A 22,624-nucleotide genomic window follows, 5' to 3' on the forward strand; every position below is an offset into this window, starting at 1 on the left:
GTCATTGTTTCTGCTTCTGTTGATATGGTGAAGTACATTTTTTGTTTATTGGGCTTGCATCTCTGGGATGAATCCTGCGTGATTGTGATTTTATTTTTTAATGTGTAGCTGTAATTTATTGGGTAGGATTTTATTGAGAATTTTTGCATCTATATTCATTAGTGAAATTGGTCTGAAATTCTCAGTTTAGTTGGATGTTTTACTGGTTTTGGCATCAGGGTAACGTTTGCTTTGTAGAACGTGTTGGGAAGATTCCTTCCTTTTTCCTCTCTCTTTCTTTTTTTTTTTTTTTGGAATAATTTCTGCAATATGAGTATAAGCTTTTCCTTGAAGGTTTGATAGAATTCTGGTGTGAAGTCATCTGGACCATGGCATTTTTTGTTGGGAAATTTTTTATTTTTTCTTCAATCTCAGTGGTTGAGATTGGTCTTTTCAGAAGATCTATTTGTTCTTGTTTAAGTCTAGGGAGAGGATATTATTCTTGTTATTGATCCATTTTCTCCACATTATACAATTTCTAGGCATAGAGTTTCTTGTAGTACTCAGAGATAATCTCTTGTGTCTCTGTGGCATCTGTTGTTATTTCCTGTTTATTGTTTCTGATTGATGTGATTAGAGATTTTGTTTTCTGTTTCTAGTTAATCTGGCCACAGGTTATCTATTTTATTTATTTCTTCAAAAAATTAAATCATTTGGGGGGGCAAATGAGTAGGGTGTCAGCCCAATATGCCAGAGGTGGAGGGTTCAAACCCAGCCTTGGACAAAAACTGCAATAAATAAATAAATAAATAAATAAAATAAAAAAATATTTTTTGTTTCATTAATTTTTTGAATGATTCTCTTGTTTTTAATTTCATTAATCTCTGATTTAATTCTGGTTAATTCTTTCCTTCTGCTGGTTTCGGGATTAGATTGTTTTTTTTTTTTTTTTTTTTTTTTTTTTGTGGTTTTTGGCCGGGGCTGGGCTTGAACCTGCCACCTCCGGCATATGGGACTGGCGCCCTACCCCTTTGAGCCACAGGCACCACCCGGGATTAGATTGTTGTATTTTCCAATTCCATAAGATGGTTCTTGAGTTTGTCAATGCACTCCCTTTCTGTTTTTCAAATGTGGGCATCTAATGTAATATATTTCCCTCATAGGAGGGCTTTCACTGTATCCCGCAGGTTTTTAGAACTTATTCCTTCATTGTTGTTATGTTTGAGGAATTTAATGATTTCCTCTTTTATATTTTCTTGAACATAACTCTCATTTAGCTAAAAGTTACTTAATTTCCATGTCTTTGTGTAGAGATGTGCATTTTAGTTGGAGTTGAGTTCCACCTTTATTGCCTTGTGGTCTGAGAAGGTATAAGGTACACTTTCTATTGTTTTAATTTTGCTGAGGTTTGATTTGTATTCTAGGATGTGGTCAATTTTGGAGTATGTATGATGGGCTGAGAAAAATGTATATTCTTTTGCTTTGGGATGTTGTGTTCTGTGTATGTATATTAATCCCTTTTGTTCCAGGGTCATATTTAAGTCCCTTGTATCTTGGTTAGTTTCCATTTATAGGACCTGTCCAGTTCTGTCAGAGGGATGTTAATGTCCCCAGCTATTATGGTGTCTTTGGGATGTCATATTGCTCAGACCCTTCATGGTCTGTTTCATAAATATGGGCATATTAAAGTTGGGTGCATAAATATTTAAAATTGATATGTTTTCATGTTGTATTGTACCTTTGACCAGTATAAAGTGTCCATCTTTGTCTTTCTTTTTTTATTTTTATTTTATTTATTTATTATTATTTTTTTTTATTGTTGGGGATTCATTGAAGGTACAAATAACCAAGTTACACTAATTGCATTTGTCAGGCAAAGTCCCTCTTATAAATGTGTTTTTTCTCCAAGAGGTGTGCCAAACACCATGACCCATCACCCCCTCCCTCCTTTCCTCTCTTCCATCTTTGTCTTTCTTAATTTTAGTTGCTTTAAAACTGCTTGTATCTGAAATTAAGATTGCAACCTCTCCTTTGTTCTGGTTTCCTTTTTCTTCCTTTTCCGTTTCCTTTTGGGTTTCCAACCCAGATTTTAAAAGTCTATAGACTGCTTCTCAGACATGCAAGGAAAATTATAAGCTTTTTGAAGACTGTCTCTTCTTGTGTTATTTATTGATTATGAACTACCAATATTTTTATGTATTCTTTACCTTGTTTTTACTGTAGCAAGAGCAACTTTGGTTAAGGAAAGGCGTTCTGTTTGTCAAAAAGAAGAAATGGCTGAAAACCATTTTTCCACCTTCACTTTAGTCCAGCCATTCATACCAGGTCCTCGAATGGCCTTTGTCAACCATTGTGATACAGAGGTAAGTTGTCTTCATAAAACCTTTTTTAAAGGATATTTATTTATTATTAAATCATACCTGTGTACATTAATGCATTTATGGGATACAATGTGATTTTTTTCACATACCATCCCACTGATTCTCATAATAATAAGAAAGATCTAACAAAAAAAGTCCTCATAATCATAAGAGAAATCATATAGTGTCAAGCCAGAGATGTGCTTAGCATTGAGCATTAGGAAAACTAGTGGAGCAAAGCTTAAGCTTATCATTATGGAAGGAAAGTACTATAAAGCAACCAAAAAACCCCAGCTCAACAAACATGGAGAGGAAGAGAGTGATGAAGGGAAAGAATTGATTGAGGAAGGGCAAGATAAATATAAACATTGAGTAAGACAGTCCAAATGAGAGAGATTATTATGAAAACACAACAGATAGCCAGGTGTTGTGGTGGGTGCCTATAATCCCAGGTACTCAGGAGGTTGAGGCAAGCGTATCGCTTAAGCCTGGGAGTTGGAGGTTTCTGTGACCTGTGATGCCATGGCACTCTACCATGGGTGAAAAAAGTGAAGCTCTATCTCTAAAAAAGAAAAGTAATAAATAAATAAATAAAAACACGACGGAAATAGTGGAGTTAAATGGCGGCATGATCTCTGTATAAGATATAATAGAAATTATTTTAAACATAACTTAGAAAAAGAAAGCCAGGTAATGAAAACGTGTTCAGATTTATCTGATTGACTTATAACTGATGTTAATAAGGAACATAAAGAAAACTTAATGATGGCTATAGTAACATTAATCTTGTATACATTTACAAATAACTAGAAGATATTTCATAAGTTCCTAGCATGAATGAAAGATAAATATCTAAGGTCATGGTTCCTCAGCCACAGGCTGGGAGGCCGTGATTGGGAAGCCTGGGTTAGGGTCCCTTGTGGATGATGGCCATGGCTGGACAAGCATTAAGGACGGCAGTGATGAGAGTGGCACAGGCAGGAAGAGTACTAGAAGGAAAGTGGACACAGATGCAGAGGGTGTTTGGAACCCAGATACTGAGCAGAGCTTGGCCATCTACCTGTTCTATGGTTGTCAGAAAATCATCTTGTCCTTTGAAGGCAAGATGTACGGTTAGAATGAAATGATTACCTGCTACATCAAGCTAAGATTGGAGAAGGTCTGAACTTGCAACCAGGTCTCTAATCTCATCCAGGTTTCAACTTGAAAGTAATCAAGAGAAATCTAGTCCAAGCTAAAGGACCAGGTTTCCAAGAACAAGGCTTTCCGAACCATGGCTACCACGTTGTTGGCCCAGCTCACCAAACTGGGTCCTGGTGGTCCTCAAGCCTCTGAGCTTTTCCAGTTTTGGCCTGGGGCCCTAGACCCCTGTGCAAGTTTCAGATGTGAAGCCATTCTTCTTGTCATTGACTCCCCCATCTATTGACCAGGGTAAGGGTTCACTTAACCCCTCTCACCCCTGTCTGTACTTGCTCCATTATCCCCAGCCTGGCAGGCTTGGGCCCTGGGCTCTTCCTGGTTGCAGCTAGTAGAGTTCTCTGCCTGTGTGGAACTGCCAAATGCAACTGGCTCATACCAGAGGCACCTGTTTGTACACATCAGCCAGCACTGCCCCAGCCCTGGAGTACCCCCACTCAAGAGTGTGGATGTCCAGCAGATCAATTACAAATTCTCTGAGAAAAGGGTGGTGTCCAGGAACTGATGATCAATGCCTCCTCCCCCTGTCTTTTTCCTGTTTAAGTTTTTGGCAGAACTGAACTGGGGCCCAAGTGGTGAGAAGACCAGGGCTAGCAGTGGTGGAAGCAGCAACAGTGGTGCCTTATACAGAGTAAGCAGCCAGTATGAGAGCCTGGAGCACATGACCTTCATGTGCTCCTCCAAGGCCTGCTCCTTTGGCAAGCAGGTGGTGGAGAAGGTGGTGACAGAGCGGGCCCAGCTGGAGGACGGAGATTTGTGTACTGCCTGTTTTGCTCACCCCTCTAGGAGTACCTGGTGAATTTCCTGCACAAGTTGTAGTAGCTGGCTGAATGGTACATGATGAACAGCATCCTTGAAAACTCCACCATCCTCCCGGTGGTGACAAACAGAGACACCCAGGAATTGCCGGGTGTCTTATTGGAATTACTGCCCTGCCTATGTCTTTGAGGTCTCCACCAATGAACACAGGGCCCAGCACCAATTTAATTCATGGTCTGGGACTGAGGGGGGACCCCCAAACTGGCTGACCCCTGGAATATACTCCTGGCAGGAAGGACCCTTGAGGTCTCCTCATGCTTTGTATTTAAGGAGAGGGCTGTGATTTAAAGGGGATGACTTCAGAGGCCTAAGCAATAGGGGACACCAAAACTTGGTTGGTGAGCTAAATAGGTGGGTTCCAAGAAAATAATAGACTCTGAGAGTGGAACAGGCGGGTGTCTGAAAGGACAGATCACTCAAGAGCATCAGGGATTGAGGACAGGAGTGAGACTACCTCCAGGAATACTTCTCAGCCAATGACAGGGCCCCCTTGCCCCTCTCTTCTGGATGTTTGGGAGAGCCTTCATTACACATTGGGTTGTCTTCCAGCTACCAGCCCCCCAAATTTCTGCCCCCAAAATATCACCCTTTTTACTACAGAGATTAACCCTATTTGTGTAGGAGCAGAGCCAGGTGGGCCCTGGAAATATTTTTAATATAACGATCTATTTATAAGGGTTATGGCTTTATCTCAGCTGCATGAGAAATGGGGGAAGGCTTTGTAACTCATCCTCCTCCTTCTCAGTGAGCAGCGGGTTCTACTGTTGTGTTTCCTCACTTGCCAACACCAAAGTCTGTTGGTTTGTGTTATGACAGAGGATAAAGCTATTTCCCCCCCAAAAAAATGTATATATAAAAATGTATATGTTTACATATTTAAGATGATGAATATCCTTATACCCTGAGTTGATGATATGAATGTGTGAAATTATCATGTGTACTCCCCAAATATGGACCCCTATTATGTATCAATTACAAATATTAGAAAATGGCTGGACACCCGTACCTCAGTGTTTAGGGCGCATGCCACATACATCCGATCTGGTAGTTTCAAACCTGGCTTGGGCCTGCTCAACAATGACAACTGCACCAATAAAATAGCCAGGAATTATGGCAGGCCCCTGTAGTCCCAGCTACTTATGAGGCTGAGGCAAGAGAATCGCTGATGCCCAAGAGTTGGAGGTTGCTTGGAGCTGTGACGCCATGGCACCCTACCTAGGGGGACATAGTGAGACTCTGTCTTAAAAAAAATAATAATAATAAAGGAGTTTTATTTTATTTTTTTAGAAAAAAACATGTTTATTCTGTGTGGTTATCTTTTCTTTTTTCGGGTATTCCATTTATGAACAACCCCCCAAAGTTATCTTTTCCTTTGATTGCTTATGACAGCCTGAACATCAATCTTCTTTTTAAGGTCTATTCTCTATTTTTTGGTAGTATTTCTAAGAAAGGAAATTTAGTCTGTATTATTTCTTTTCAATTTAATGAAATGTCGTCTCATATTTAATCTAGTCAAACCTATGCTCACAGATTATACAAAGTGAAACCTCTTTTAGGCTCTATTAGAATTATTAAATGAATTATTAGTATTTGGCTCTTCTGGCTTTTGTTTAAGTTTTCTAACAGTGTTTAGTATATTCTCAACTTAACTAATTTATCTTACTATTTGATGTAATTTCTTGGTAGCTGAACTTTTTGAAAATAAGGCAAAATAAATAAACATTTATAGTTTTGTTAACTAAAATTAAAATTTATGTATCCATTAAATGTGAAAAGATATTTTAAATTCAAACCTCTTAAACAAATTAGTCAGTTGTGTGTTTTGGTGTTTTTCTCATTCATCTTGTGCTCATGAAATCTCTGTAATGGACACAGATGTTCACACATCCAGTAAATGTAGTCAGATTTGATTAAAGAATCATCAAATAAACTAAACAAAGTTATAGAAGCATACGGCAGTAAAGACTGCCAAATAGTATACAAAATTATCTCTGGAAGGTCATTTCTTAATTTGACAAATATGTCCAGAATGTGAACATTTTATTATTCTAAAGAAGCATTATTAACTTTAGTATTCATGCTTGTCAAACCTTGTACACGATGTCTTTTATCAGTAAAACACAAGAGTCCTGTGGGCCCAATGTTTTAGTCCATTTCTTCTTTCCTCATGTGAGTATCGGGTCCTGCTGGACAATCATGGATATACTGGGAGATTTCTAAATCTTCAACATGTATAATCATAGGGTTTTTTAAATTCTAGATCCTTTCTTCAGTTTTTGTTGTTGTTGTTGTTGAGGTTTCCTTGAGGGTACACAGATCCAGCGTACATTGATTGCTTTGTTAGATAAGAACCCTTGTCCCCCTATTCTTAGGTTGTAACTGGGTTATAGCTTTCATGTGAAAGCCCTAAATTAGTTTCATAGTAGGGCTGAGTACATTGGGTACTTTTTTTTCCATTCTTGAGATACTTACGGGGAATGGGAAAGGGAGGGGAGGGGGATAAAGCAAGGGGGATAGGTGGGATTACACCTGTGGTGTATCTTACAAGGGTATATGTGAAACTTAGTAAATGTAGAATGTAAATGTCTTAGCACAATAACAAAAAAAACGCCAGGAAGGCTGTGTCAACCAGTATGATGAAAATGTGTCAAACGGTTTATGAAGCTAGTGTATGATGCCCCATGATCATATCAATGTACACAGCTATAATTTAATAATAATAAAAAAGAACCCTTGTCCCACCCATAAAAGACATACCACACCCCTTTTCTTTAACTTTTAATGACCATTCTATCAGGTATCAATAGACAGAGTTATTAGTACGTTGTTGACAGAAGAATAAGAAAACCATGTGAAATTTAAACTAGGGTTTTACATTTCTTTCTTACATCATAGTAGTACTTAAAATGCCCTCGTAATTCTCTAATCATAACAGCATTTTTCTTCTACAAGTTAAAATTTGTAGGGATAATTATTGAAAGAGTTTTCTTGTAGCATCTTGAATTGTTTTTTTTTGAGATAAACATTTCTTCAATTTTAAAAATGGACACAATAACAAGAAATAAATATTTGCATATATTAATGAAAGTGTATTTTTCTTCAAAAATGTTAAAATATAAAATTTGAATCCTATGGTTTTATTTTCTCCTCTTGTTCTCATTTTCCAAATGTCAGAGTTCTGTTGGATTTGCATTACATAGGTGTGCCAGTTTAGAATATCTTACACATACTTATGTTCTTAACACCATATTCCTTTCATGAGTAAGTAATCTCTTCCTAAAGTATTTACCCAGATTTATCTCCTATGTCCTTGCGTGCTTCATAGTTGACATATTGGACTTTAAGGACTGAAGACACTGTCCTTATCCCTTCCCTTACTTCCTTGACTCTTGGTGCCCTATTTTGTCATCTGATTTTTCTTTTCTAGTAAATAACATCTAGTAAGTAGCACTGAAACATTAAGTTAGTGTAAATCTTGTACTTTATCTCTCCTGCAGATCACCAATCCAGTCACTCACCATTACCAGTGTTCATAGCTTGTTACCATAATTCTCTTTCTGATCTATGATTTTGAAAAGCTCTTTTCTGATTTTGTCAGGTGTTCATCTATTTTCACATTGCTACCAAGGTGACCTTTTGAAAATATGTTTGTGGTGGCCTGACTTACGTGCTTATTGAGTGGATCCCATTACAGGAAAGGGAAAGTTTGCACCTCTTCTGCCACCTGTCTTTGGTAGCTTGGCCTGATTCTCCCATTTCATCTCTGAAACCTGTTCCTTATCACAAGGTTGCAGTTTTACCGCATTACCTTCAGAGCCCTCATATGCCCTGTGGTTCCATTCCTCATCCTTTTGCCCCTTCTCCCCTGTCCAAAAGCCCTTCACACTCTCACTGCGTACATCGTTGTCTTTGAAAATACGCCTCTATCTTTGCTGCATTTCCTAAGCTTCCTGGGTAGAACTGACTCTTCCTCCATTGTATCCTTTGTGTAATTAATTTACTGTAATTACAGACTCATGAATTACCTTTCTTATTTGTTTCCATATATCTTTGCCACACCCACTTAAATATAGGACAGACTCTGTCTTCTGTTTCTATGTTCAAATTATTCTCCCAGGTAGTGCGTATGCTTGATAAACATAGTGAATGTGTGTTATTTTGCTAACAGATTGATGTGTGAGTGAATCAATACATTTCCTGAAGTTGACTTTTCTTTTTCTCAATAGGAAGGAGCAAGAGAGTCAGAAGTTGGAGACAATACCAACACGATTGGTATTGTTGAAAGTGCTACACAAAAGCAAATAGGTAATGACAATTTTATTTTTGTGAAAATAAATTATAAGAGGTGGTAATCTTATAATTAGGGGAAACATCTAAAATTTTTAATTACATGCTATTATGAAATAAAAACCAATAACGGGTATTGGTTTAATTTCCATTCCTTTTATTTATTTTATTGTTTTTATTAAATCATAACTATGTACAGTAATGTATTTATGGGGTATGATGTGCTGATTTTATATACAATTAGGAATGCTTAAATCAAGCTGGGTCACATAGCCTTCACCTCACTTACTTAATTGTTGTGTTAAGACATTGATACTCTACACTTCACAGATTTGACGAGTACCCTTGCAATATGCACCATAGGTAAGGTCACAAGTAGATAATGTCCATTCCTTTTAAATATACTGTCCATTCCTTTTAAGTACGTTTCTTTTGCCACCTTTTTTATACTATAAACTTTATCCTGAAACTGCTTTAACCTTCTGAAATTCTTTTGGCTATGAGTTTTATTTTACTGAAATAGTCACAAATGGAGATACATTTGTATATGTTTTGAAAATGCAGTAATATTTTTATCATTAATTTATCTTTAAATGACATTTTATAGATAAAATCTCTGTACTGTTATCAGGACACGACAAACCAAAAGAACCAAGTTTGTATTTGGAGGTACTGTCTTTTCTTATCATTACTTTAAAATATAAGCATTGACAACTTTAAAACATAAAAGGGATGCTTTTAATTACCTTTTCTCAGCTGTGTATGTTCCCACAAGGAATTATTTTCTTACATTATCAGGCCATAATTAATAAAGTAATTATGTGGAAAGAATGAGCTGCTGAATTGTAAAATTCTGCTAATTTGCAAGATTCCTTTAAAAAGACAGTGTAATATAATACAAAATGATAAGGCTTAGAAGTTATAAGAATACCATTTGGATTTGAAGTTAAGTTTATTTAAAAATTAAAGAATTATTCCAGATTCATCTATAGCCAAATGCATGAGTCTGTGGTAAATATGGATGTGTAATAAAAGGCCTAATGAAATTCAGGGAAAAGCAGTTTGGAGACTTGATTTTTATAACTTGGAACATGTAATGACAAAATCTGGCACTCAAAACTGTTACTATGTTTGAATTGGCCAGTCTAGATCATCAAGGAACATTTTAAGAGAAAAAAAAAAATCATGGGGAGTAAGTGAACATGTTGGGCTGTAATAGTAACAATTTGATTTAGTGGAGTTTTAATAAACAAAAATCATTTTCTAAAATAGAACACATAGAATACTTTTGTGGCAGCCATGCTTCTGATACACTGTAGGTATGAAATACTGACAATTTATTCGGAAGCAGAGCTCAGGTAGGAAGACATGGGAAAGGCTGACCTCTTGGAAGCAGTGGTTGGGCAGCAGCACCAGCATCAAATGGATGTCAAAAGACATGTTATTCTGGATCTTTCACTTTCTGTGGAAACTGAGGAAAATTATTTAATTAATTTTGAATGTCTGTGACCTAATTCATAGACATGGCACTAATATCAACCTCTTAGGTATGTGTAATGAACAAATATAGTATGAAATCTGGAAACATTTTTATAGTCTGAAAAGTATGCATGCAAATGTAAGAAATGTTCACAGTTTTATTTAATGATTTAATAAATATGGAAAGTAGTTCTTTTTTAAAAAAAATCCTTCAGACAGTAGTGTCAAGGAAAAATGGAAGTTAAGCAAGTTAGAACTGGCATGAGCCTTTCTAATTTGGGGTATAATAAGTTTTGGGAGACTATTGTGGCAGATATCCTGTAAGAATAGTGATTTTGTGCTTACGACCTTCCCAATGAGATTTGTACATGTTTGACCTTGAAAAAAAAATATGTATATATTTATATATATATATATTTTTGAGATAGAATCTCATTCTGTGCCCTGGGTGGAGTGCTGTGGTGTCATAGCTCACAGCAACCTCAAACTCTTGGGCTTAAGTGATCCCCTTGCCTCAGCCTCTGAAGTAGTATCTGGTACTATGAGTACCAATTATGTGCTAAGTAGTTAGACATTGAATGTACAATAGGATGACTTACGGTATTGTAGTATCAATAGAAAGCCAAACAGCCAAAAAATCCGACTTACTATGTGGGCTTCATTTAAATATTGTAGTATCAACAGAAAGCCAAACAGCCAAAAATTCTGACTTACTATGGGGGCTTCATATAGAGAAAACAGAATATCAGGTTAGACAATATAGAGGAAGATTGCAGTTAATGCGGAAAGGACTGGGGTGGAAATCTATAGTCAGGAAAGATCTTTCTGAGTGTGATTTTCAAGCTATCAGCTAAAGGATGAGAAGGAGCCAGCCATGTGAAATTGTGGGAGAAAGATAGGAAAGAAAGCAATGGATCACATATGTATCATTTTTTACTCTAAACATCCTGGGAACACCAGGAAGCAGAAAGTAGGGTAGTCGTCATCATCATCATCATCAGTCAATTTTATTTTTATCATTATAATGCATAGAAATGAAAATGTGCAAATACATGTCTGGGATACCTTAGATGCTTCAAAAATAAATGTTTGTATTCTTTTATATCGAGGTTTTCTATAGTTCCTAATTTGCTTTTTGTTAGTAAAAAGTTACATACTATATCTAGTGTTTGTTTGATTTTATTTAAACATGACAAAACAGTTATTTTTAACTGCGGTATCCTTTTATTCAATCATAAGTAAAAACTCTACAAAACATATTTTAGATTTTTCTAACCTTTTGTTTACCTAAATAAAGCAGCTTCAGAAATGTTCTGTTTAGGTACACTTATGTTAATATGAAATAAAAATGAATGTTCAGTTTATGCCCAATATGAAATATACAAAGTTTATTAGAATTCTGTGTGTCAAATTTTCATGCTAAAATTCCATTAAGAAATATTTTATGTGTTTAATCGGTAAGTATTAGAGCAAGTGTATTTTGTTTAAAAAAAAAGTTCTCTTATTCCTTGTGGTGAGTACAAAGTAATCGGTTATTTTCAATCTTGTTCCATGTTGAAACATGCACGAGTTCATATTTTTTTGTGAATATGATTCATTTTGGCCTTTCATGCTGTGTTTACACACCGATATGCACATAAAAGATGAGCTTGAGCTAGACAGCATATATGAAGTTCTGTATTGAAGTGTTTTGGCTTTCAATACATGTTTCTCTTAGTTTTATATGTAATTGCTTTTACCAAAAAAAATTCAGTTGTTTTTGAAGAAAATGATTAGCAAATATTGATGTAACTTATTATTTTTAACTTAACTCATATTGATATTAACTTTAACAGAGTATTTCAGAGACTCTCTCAGAGAAGGATCTTAGTCATTCATCTCAGGATGCCAATCAAGAAGAAAAAAACAGAGTAAATGCACAAGTAGAAGGTAAGAATTGTATTTTCCTGTAAAAGACAATTTTTACAGATGGGATTTTATTCTTGCTCAGGCTAGTCCTAAACTCCAGAGCACAAGCATCCACCTGCCTTCGCCTCCCAGAGTGTTGGGATTACAGGGTCGAGCTACTGCTCCCTCGGGACTCTGTGTTTCTAATATGTTTTCAGGTGACTCCAATGCTGCGGGTTCTTGGACCACACTAAGTAACAAGACTATAGACATCCCTGTAGAGAAATATATAGGAAGAGCTGTTGGAGAACATCTCCAACAGAAGGATCAAAGGAGGGCATTATTTTGCTTTTACATGTATTTCTGAACATGTTCCTAGCCAGATGGGATAAAGAAAAAAGTGAACAATTCCAAATTATAGATATGAACTATTACTAGTAATTGAAGAGGAAATAAGGGGCATAAATGATCCCTGAAAAGAATGGTGACAAGAGATCCGAAAAAAAGGTTCATGAGCAGGGAAAGAGGGAAGGAATAAGTTGTACCTGTAATGTTGCAGTTAATGATGAAGAAAACCGAGAGAATGCTCTTGTATCGATTCAAGAAATTTGCATTTACACAGAAGATTAAGATTACTTCTGCCACAGAGATCACTGGAAGCAAGAGAGTGTGCTAGAATTATAACGTGGAATTTGGAAGGATAGGATCCGGTATTTGAAACTATTTCTGTTTGAATTCTCCAGTCTGGATATTCAAGGAACATTTTGGGAGAAAAAAAAATTGTGGGGAATGGCGAATCTGTGGGGCTATAACAAAAATACATTTCTCCTCCTGTAAGTGTTAGGCATCAGAGAAATGTGCTATGTCTATATTCATTCACAAAAATAGATTAACTTGAATATAAAAACACTGGTCATTTTAAAAAATATTCTTTATTAAAATAGGTGTTTTCTAAAATCAGAAAGAGATTAATGTAATATCCCCACAGAAAATAAAGTCAAAAACCATAAATTTATAGAGCCCATTCCATGACTTTTCTTAATATTTTCAATGAATATGAAACTGATTTTTAAATGTAAAAATTAGTTAATATGTTATAATGATGAGGTGAATCAATTTGTTTCCTTTTTTATAAATATGTCATATTTAGAGTGAATATGCATAATTACTTAGATGTATCTTACAAGGCTTTTGAATGAGTGGAGGAAGAAATATGAAGATGGGAAAGCTAGAGGATACAGTGTACACCTAATCTGTAGTCCGCAGGGTGCTCCATCCTGTCCTGCTCTCATTTTTTCTTGGCCTCTCCAACTTTTCACCTTGCTCATCTCACCCTTTCCTTCTCAGCTCACACATGAGCTCTGGAAATGCCAACCTTGATGCATCTTTTTCATTTTCCTTTAACTGCATTCCATAATTATCAAGTAAAATAGGTAAAAACTGTTTGCCAATGATGCTATGGAATATTGTGAGCCTTGAGATCTGGGGAATAGAAATGGAAATAAATAACTTACAGTTGAGGTGGTGAAGTTGCAAAGGAGAAATCCTTAGAGTATTGAGGCCTTACTGAGGGAGGATATGCCTGTTTATCCAGGGAAAGAGCCATAATGAATGGAGTCCTCACGTAGCAATCTGTGTAAAAAAAAAAAAAAGGAAAGAAGATTGTCAGCATATGAACAGAAAGCATGTCACATATATATCACCAGGCATACACTGATGAAGGTATAAAAAGTAACAACAACTTGATGATTAACATGTGCAACGCGTTGAAGGTTCTAATAGGAGGTAGACAGGAGTACATAGGTTACTTGATATGTTTTTCTGGATTGATAAAATTTTAATTGTTTATGATGGCTTTGTCATTTATGTTTTATGGAAGAATTTGTGAGTGAATCTGTGATCTTCATATGCCTTCTACCTGGTGACATCTAGCAGCCCCTTCTGAGTGGTTTTTCAAGTATTAGATGATTAGGAGTAATTTTTAAAGAGGTATATAGTTTGCTAAAGACTTAAGTTCATCTAAACTCTCAATTTATAAGATAAAAATAAATTTAGGTTTGTATACATTTTTATAAAGCTGAGAGATTTTATCACATCATTCTAAGCAATGTCATTTAACTTAATATATGAAATTTACAGGACACAAAATTTTATCAAAATCAGTGAAAGAGGAAGAAGAACCTAAAGGAAGTGAAAATAACCAGCCACAGGTATCAACAAATTTAAATTTAAATTCCTGGTTTAATGTTGTTTTCTTTACATGAATGATGTGACGTAGTCCAAGGGACATTTCCTACTGGAATGGCATTTTAGAATTCATATGTGGTTAGCTAATATTTAATTTTAAACAGTTTTTTTTAACTAGTTATAAAACTTAAACCTTCCTAAAGTAAAGAGTGACTTACAGCTAATCTTTGTCCTTGGAATCCAGGCAGACGATTTTGGTGTTTTTCTGGCTCTTCAGTTTTGTAACCTTACATGATAAGGACGGTAATGCCAAGTACAGAATCATATTACTAAGCAAGAGAAATTACGAGCAATTTCATCATGATGACCACTGAGTTGGACTCATGTTCAAAGAGTCATTATTCCCAATTGTACCAAACCGTAATGTAGTTTTTATACTGCACATCAGTCGTGCCAGGTAGAGTGTTTCTTCCACCTTGTGGCCTCTAACTCAGTTCAGTGTGTGTGCTGAGAGAGGGAATTAGGTCATTAGACTGTGCCTATGTAGGAAATCCGACCTTGAAGAAAGGGACTTTGATATGAGGGTACGGCAGCAAGTTGTAACTGACATAGCTTCAGGAAATTATTAAACGGTACCAAGGTTCCTTCACTCACTGTCTTATGAGGACATTAGAAAATATTAAATGTGGGGCGGCGCCTGTGGCTCAAGGAGTAGGGCGCCGGTCCCATATGCCAGAGGTGGTGGGTTCAAACCCAGCCCCGGCCAAAAAAAAAAAAAGAAAATATTAAATGTGGGCTTAAGCCGACAGTCTGTTTCAGAAAATAGCACTGTCATATTGTGCTATATCATTTAAATTCACATTTGAGAATTGGCTTTTCTTTCTGATTGCTACTGATTTTGTCTTGTGATAATGTAAAATTTCCCAGGTTTCAGTTATCAATTTTTAAACACAGAACAGAAATAAGCACGTTAATAGTGCATGTGTTGTACTCATGCTACCTGAAGAAAGACTCAGGTATACCCACTCTAGGTATAAATCAGATAGTGATTTATTACACCCGCGCAGGCCTGTTTTTGTCCAAAGGGCAAACGGCCCCAAGGCGAGGATCAAGCTGATTTTTATACCGATTTTGTGCTATGTGGCAAGCCAAGCAAAAACAGGCAGGTGGTTAGCTCAGGGGCGGGGTTACAGAGTTGGCTCAGGGGGCCAAAAGCACGTCGGTTTTCACAAGGGTGGGGTTACAGTGAGTCAGGGGTTTGGCACTGGTTACAGTGAGTCAGGGGGTTGCATTCTGGCAGCTGGCATGGGGATAAACTTGGATTGGGAAATTTTACTCGAGTAAGCTTTCCATCATTGTTTAGCCATTGCTAGGGGGTTGTGGTAAGTTGCACCATTGTTTTACCCGTGTCTAGGAATCTTTGGGCACTAAGGGAACTTCCTGTTCTATTCTGAAACCTGTTTTGGGACTTAACCCAAGAGGGGGTTTAGATGTGCGGGGAACTCAGGATGAGACAGGGGCCTTTAGGAGTTCTTTGAATGGGTACTACACATGTTTGCATATGGAAACATGTCTCCTGACTAGGAATGAATGAGGACTGATAGAATGTATCTGTACATTCAGAACTTCCTTGCGTTCAAAAGTATAAGCAACTGTGCATCAAACAAGGCAAAGTGGAATGGGGAAGTAAATAAAAACACCTGAGAAATGAGTTGAAACAGAGTTCTGGTTAAAACTGTGAATAATACAAAATTCCTGCTTGTCCTTTAGTTGAGTTAGTGTAAGGAAGGAGCAAAGTTCTGAAAATTCACCATCTAATGTAACAAACAGTATACCAGACTGTGAGGGGAAAGATGTACCTGGAGTGTCCACTCTTTAGTGTTTGAGGCATTTTCTCAATAAAAAGGCCTCAGTCACAAAAATATGTCACATCTCATGCCTACTTTGTGTTCCTGAAGTATAATCTCTACTCACCTCCTAAAGTTCATTTAAATGAAAGAAAAAGGTATACTGTAAAAATGCTAACAATGCACACGGACACTCGGCATGCATTTGACACAGGTGAGTAGAAATGTGAAGATAATACAAACACAAAAACAAGCAAGGAAGTCAGAAGTTATTGTCGAAATGAAGGGACACTGAGAGTTTTTTTTTATGAAGTTCTTATTTTTATATCTTTTTTTATTGAATCATAACTGTACATTACTCCTTTTATGGGGTACAAGGTGCTGATTTTAGACATAATTTGGAATGCTTACATCAAACCGGTTAACATAGGGTTCACCTTACTTAATTATTTGTTGTGTTAAGATATTTATACTCTACTCTTAAAAGATTTGACATGTACCCTTGTGATATGCACTATAGGTGATGTCCCACTGTTTACCTTCTCTTCACACAGCTTCCCCCTTCCCCTATTCTCCCCCGTCTTCCCTCTTTCATTCTGGGCTATAGTTGTGATTCATCATTCATGTAAAAGTATGGGGGATTATATATTTGTTTCATAACAGTACTGAGTATAGTTTTTCTTAGATTCTTGAGATATGTTACTAAGAAAAATATGTTCAAACTCCATCATGTGAACATAAAAGGGGCAAAGTCTCCATCTTTTTATGGCTGCACAATATTCCATGGTATACATATACCACAATTTGTTACTTCATTCAGGGGCTATGGGCACTTGCGCTTCTTTCATGACTGGGCAATCATGAACTGGGCTGTAATAAACATTCTGGTGCAAATATGTTTGTTTTAAAATGATGATTGGTCATCTGGATTTATTCCTAGCAGAGGCATAGCAGGATCAAATGGTAGGTCTACTTTTAATATCCTAAGTGTTCTCCAAACCTCTTTCTAAAAGGGACATATTAGACTGCATTCCCACCAGCAGTGCAGAAATGTTCCCTTCTGTCCACATCCACACCAAAATCTGTAGTTTTGTGATTTTGTGATGTGGGCTACTTTCCTGGAGTTAGATGATGTCTCAAAGTGGTTTTGATTTGTATTTCTCTGATGATTAAAGATGATGAGCAGTTTTTCATGTGTCTGTAGGCCATGCGCCTATTTTCTTCAGAGAAGCTTCTGTTCAATTCTCTTGCCTAAAATGAAATGTGATCAATAGTTCTTACCTTACTAATTAATTTAGGTTTTCTGTTTAATCTAATTATCAAATCGTTGTTGGAAACATAACCTGAAAAAATCTTCTCCCATTCTGAGGACCGTGTGCTTGCTTTACTTACTTTGTTCTTTGCTGTGCAGATGTTTTTTCGTTTTATCAGATCCCTGTAATATATTTTTGGTGTTACTTCAATTGCCTGGGGACTGGGGTCCTCCTCATAGCATATTCTTCCAGGCCAATTTTTCAAGTGTTTTCCCTGTCCCCGCTAATAGTATTTTTATATTTTTTTGTCTTAAGTTTAAACCGTTTATCCAATGAGAATCAATTTTTGTTAATGGTGAAAGATGAGGGTCCTGTTTCAGTCTTCTACAAGTCGCCAGCCAATTCACCCAGTACCATTTGTTGAATAGGGAATGTTTTCCCTATTTATGTTTTTGATACGCTTATCAAAGATCAAATGATAGTAAGTGCCCGGCTTAATCTCTTGGTTCTCTATTCTGTTCTATACATTTACCTTGGTATTTTTGTGCCACTATCATGCTGTTTTGATCACTATAGATTTATAGTATAGACTGAAGTCTGGTAGGCTGATTGCTACTGCTTTGTCTTTATTTCTGAGTAATGTCTTGGCTATTGAGCGTTGCCTGCATTATAGATGACCATCCCTTCACCCTGAGTCTGTATTTATCACTTAAGGTAAATTGAGATTCTTATATGCAGCAGATATATGACTTAAATTTGTATATCCAGTCAGCAAAACTGTGCCTCTGTAGAGGACAATTTTAGCCATTCACATTAATTGAGAATATTGATAAGCCTGGTAGTATTTTGGGTATCAATTTTTTTAAAGTCCAGTAGGCATTTTTAATCCTTTTGCAACAGTGGAAGTTGGATTTTGATCAAAAGTTTCTGAGTGAGTTGACTTTGCTGGTAGAGGATTGTGCTGGTCACTATAGAGGATAGGATTGAGAATATCCTGGAGAGGTGGTTTCTTTATGGAAAATTTCTTCAACATGTGAATGTCATTAAAGTATTTAACTTCTCCATCATAAATGAACCTCTGTTTAGCTGGATACAGGATCCTGGGTTGAAAGTTATTTTGTGTTAGGAGGTTAAAGGTTGATGACCATCCTCTTCTAGCTTGAAAAGTTTCAGTAGAGAGATCTGAAGTCATTCGAATATTTTCCCCCTTGTAGGTTATGGCTGTCTTACATCTGGCTGGTTGCAGAATTTTCTCCTTCATGTTAATTTTGGCAAAGTTAATTATTATGTGTCTGGGTGATGCTATATTTGGGTTGAGTCATGCTGGGGTTCTGAAACTGTCTTCTTTCTTCATTTCAGAATCTCTTGCCATGTTTGGTAAGTTCTCCTCGATTATCTCTTGCAGAAGAGCATCTTGGGGCTTTCAAAGCAACCTCATCCCCTTCAGGAATTCCTATAAGGCAAATGTTAGTTTGCTTTGAAGTGTCCCAGACCTCTCTGAGAGAATGATCCATTTTTGCTCTCCCTTTCTCTTCCACGTTGAGCATTTGGAAGCATTCAAAAGCTTTGTCTTCACTGTCAGAAATCCTTTCTTCTACCTGCTCCATTCTGTTACTGAGGGATTCTACTGTATTTCTCAGATCTTTGAAGGCTTCAAATTCTTGCCTCAATGTGTCAAAACTTTGTTGATTTGTCTTTGAATTCATTGAATTCTTGAGACAACTCAATTCTCACAGAATTTGCATTTTGTCCTGGCTTTATTGCTCTATGGGCCAGGCACTATTTGAGTTCACAGAAACTATGGCTCAGTCCCACCCTGTGTTGTTGCTGCTGCACCTATACTCATGTAGCTGGCATCTCTGACTACACTGCACTCTATGTTGGGGCGGGTTCACTTAGTGCTCATAAATGACTCTCAGTTTCAGCCCTTCCATGGGCTGATGCTGTTGCCCTGCCTGCTTTTGTCCCGGCTAAGCTCCTGGGGAACACTTGCATCTTGGGCTCACAAATGTAGCATTTCTGACTCAGCTCTGCCCTAGGAGTGTGCCGTCTCTGCATGCACGTGGATTCTATTCTCTGTTCCTGCCATGCCACTCCAAGGCAGGTATCACCTCAGGCATATCCTTTGTTCAGGGGGCCTGTGTGTCCATCCCACATCTGTTTTGCCCATGGCCGCCACCAGAGCAAAGGCCCAGCTGCCTCTGCTTGCTAAGAGAGGTGGAAAATGTTTCTCCAAAACATCACCAGGGGCATGAGCCCTATTGATCCCACCACTGCAGCTGCTGGGCTGCCATGTGGAATGCCATCTCTCTCTCTCCTGTATGGCTCCCATGATCCACAGTCCCCAGTTTCCACCCATGCCTCCATTTCAGCACAGACTTGTAACAGCCCACACCCTGTCCACACTTCTCAAGAAAATGCCCAAGAATATGGACTCCATGGGGGACAGGCTTCCAGACCACAGCATGAGAGTGGAGGGGAGTGCTGGAAGTTCAGAATTGCAGGTAGAGTCTATGTTCAGTTTTATGCCTCAGGGAGAGTGCCATGGCACACTAGTGAGTCCTCTCTTGGGAAGGAGTTCTGAAACGAGTGTCTCTCCCATGGGATAAAATAGGAAGAGCTATGAACTCTGCTTGCTTGCTTGTGGAAGGGATGCTTTGATATGTGCTCTTTAGTCTTCCCTCTTGGCTCAGCTCTAAACCATCAGCTTACTTGCTAAACTTCTGTCCTTTAACTCTCCTTCTGGACGGGTGCCTCTGTGGTAATCTGGTTCCAATCAGCCATCTTGCCTCCTCCCCCACAGTGGATATTTTCAATCATTTCACCATTGAGGATATTAGGTTTTATTCATTTTCTGGGTGAATTTACTTTAGTGGTAGACCATTAAGCTGATCATGATGGAGGATGAGTCTGAGAATTTCCTGGATAGCTGGCTTAGTTATGGCAAATTTCTTCCACATGTGTATGCAGGTGAGGTATTTGATTCCTCCATCACAAATGAAACTCAGTTTAGCTGGATACAGGATCCTGGGCTGAAAGTTCTTTTCTTTTCAGAGATTGAAGGTGAATTACCATCCTCTTGTGGCTTGAAAATTTTCAACAGAGATATCTACAGTCATTCTAATATTCTTCCTCTTGTAGGTTATACTTTTGTTATGTGTGGCTGCTTGCAGAATTCTCACCTTCATGTTTACTTGGGTATAGTTAATTACAACATGTCCAGAAGATGCTTTATTTGGATTGAGTTGTGCTGGTGTTCTGACACTATCTACTATCTGAATTTCTGTATCTTTTGTCATGCTTGGCAAATTATCCTCCGTTATATCTTGGAGTAGAGGATATAATTTGGAATTATCCCCTTCTCCTTCAGGAATTCCCATTAGGTGAATGTTTGGTCTTCTGAACTGGTCCCACAACCCTCTCACCAAGTGATCCATTTTTTCTCTCTACTTCTCTGCCTCTTTGAGTGTTTTAGAGCCTTCAAAAGCTTTCTATTCAACTTTGGAGATCCTTCCTTCTGCCTGCTTCACTGTATTACTGAGGGATTCTACTGTATTTCTCAGTTCATTGAGGTCTTCATTTTTTGTCCTCCTTATGTCTAAATCATTGCATATTTTGTCTTTGAATTCATTGATTTCTTGAGACAACTTTTGAACTACTCCTTGTATTTCTAATTCCAACTTTCATTCCATTCTATTAATCTTATTTGCCATCCATATTGTGAATTCCTTTTCTGACATTTCAACCATTTGTTTATGAATGGCATATTCTATTGTGTCTTTTTTGTCATTCCATGGGGTTTTTAATCTACTCTGAGTATTCATATTACCAGAGTATTTCCACTGGTTCTGCCCAATGATTTTTTTTTTTTTTTTTTTTTTTGCAGTTTTGCCCATGGCCAGTTTTGAACCTGCCACCTCCAGTACATGGAGCCAGCATATACTGCATATACTTGTCCTTGAGCCACAGGCGCCACACCAGCCACTGGTTATTTTTCACATTTTGCCTGGAGAAGCTGCTAAAGTGAAAATGGTTTGAGGGATCCCTGAGTTGTAGTTCACCATCCCTTTATGAAAAAGTTGGAACTAGTGACTGTGGCTTTTTTCCCTACAGCTTTACAAAGGTCTCTTTCCATTGTGCATCCTGAGAGTCTGGGGACATGGTAGGTGTGATGGGGCTAGGTGGCTCTGTTTTGTATTCAGCCAGCCTTTATCCATTCCTAGGGAATCAGTGGCTTTTGTCTGAAATCTTAGTTGGGGAGAGATAAAAGCAACTAAGACACCACACCCCCAAGCAGCAACAACTTGAAGAGGAGAATCAGTCTCTCCCATTTCAACCCTACCAGGGTTCAACCTTGGAGCATCCCCAGGTAGCCAGCCCAGGTCAGGAGTTCTAAACTAATTGTCCTGGGCAGCAGAATCGCTGTTCATGTGGGAGAGTTGAAAATGTCTCCAACAAGCAGACAGCAGGGGTCCACTGGCAGTTCAAATATGACTTGTTCTGGTACTCCATGGAGTCAGAAAGGCCTACCCAGCAAATGAGTTAGTGCAGGGAGGTTGGAACTCCTTCCTCACTTTTCACATCTGCCACGAGCAGTCAATGTTAATCCTGAGGGTCTGTTGCCGAGTTCCCTCCAATGAGCAAATGTGCCAGGGTTCTGCACCTTCCAAATTCAAAGGGGAGTCAATGATTCCTTAACCAGGCCGTTGCATTCTGCCACCAGCACACAAAGGGAGCTGAATCCTGACACCCTTTGGTGCTCATTGGAAACTGGGTCATGTTTTCCCTGAGTCTGCTCCAAGCTGGGGGTTGACTCAGTGTGTGTTTTACTCCCTCAGAGAATGCAGCTCTCACACAGCCACACTCCTCCTCTGGTACCGCTGTGGGGTGAGGTTGGGCTCCCTCTAGTGGTCCATAGAAGTGGTGAGATGGCTTCCCAAAATTTTACCATGGAGGGAGCAGGGTACCATCACTGCTGCTTTTCCACCACATAGGTCCCCAAGCCTCTGGCAGCCGCTACTATGTACTTGGTGGCACTGGGCCAGTCCTCCACCCCTTGTATCTCTCCACTTCCTCTCATGTCACATTTTTAGCGCGCCTGTCCCATGGCCCATACAATGCCCAGCCCTAGCAAAGAACCACCAGAAACTCTGAGCTCTGCAGGGGTTAGACTTCCAGACTTCTAGGCCCGGGGAAAAGATGGACTGAGAGTTCAGAATAGCAGGGAAAATACTTGTCCAACTTTTATGCCAGACAAGAAAATGGCCATGCTCACAGCTTTATTGGGTTTGTTCTGACTATTATCATTCTTTCTTTGTGGGAGCTTATG

The 22,624-nt window shown here is 38.1% G+C and overlaps 1 protein-coding gene across 1 annotated transcript in view; it reads left to right on the forward strand.

Annotated features, from left to right (window-relative positions):
- The window catches only part of LOC128579307 (putative ankyrin repeat domain-containing protein 26-like protein), a 75,430-nt gene that overhangs the window by 34,548 nt on the left and 18,258 nt on the right, over nucleotides 1-22,624 (forward strand). The window contains exons 6-10 of the mRNA XM_053581454.1: nucleotides 2,203-2,342; nucleotides 8,582-8,660; nucleotides 9,250-9,311; nucleotides 11,957-12,050; nucleotides 14,148-14,218. Coding sequence (XP_053437429.1) covers nucleotides 2,203-2,342; nucleotides 8,582-8,660; nucleotides 9,250-9,311; nucleotides 11,957-12,050; nucleotides 14,148-14,218 — 446 coding nt within the window. The remainder of the gene's footprint in view (nucleotides 1-2,202; nucleotides 2,343-8,581; nucleotides 8,661-9,249; nucleotides 9,312-11,956; nucleotides 12,051-14,147; nucleotides 14,219-22,624) is intronic.

Source organism: Nycticebus coucang, unplaced genomic scaffold, assembly GCF_027406575.1.
Source record: "Nycticebus coucang isolate mNycCou1 unplaced genomic scaffold, mNycCou1.pri scaffold_44, whole genome shotgun sequence".
Taxonomy (NCBI): domain Eukaryota; kingdom Metazoa; phylum Chordata; class Mammalia; order Primates; family Lorisidae; genus Nycticebus; species Nycticebus coucang.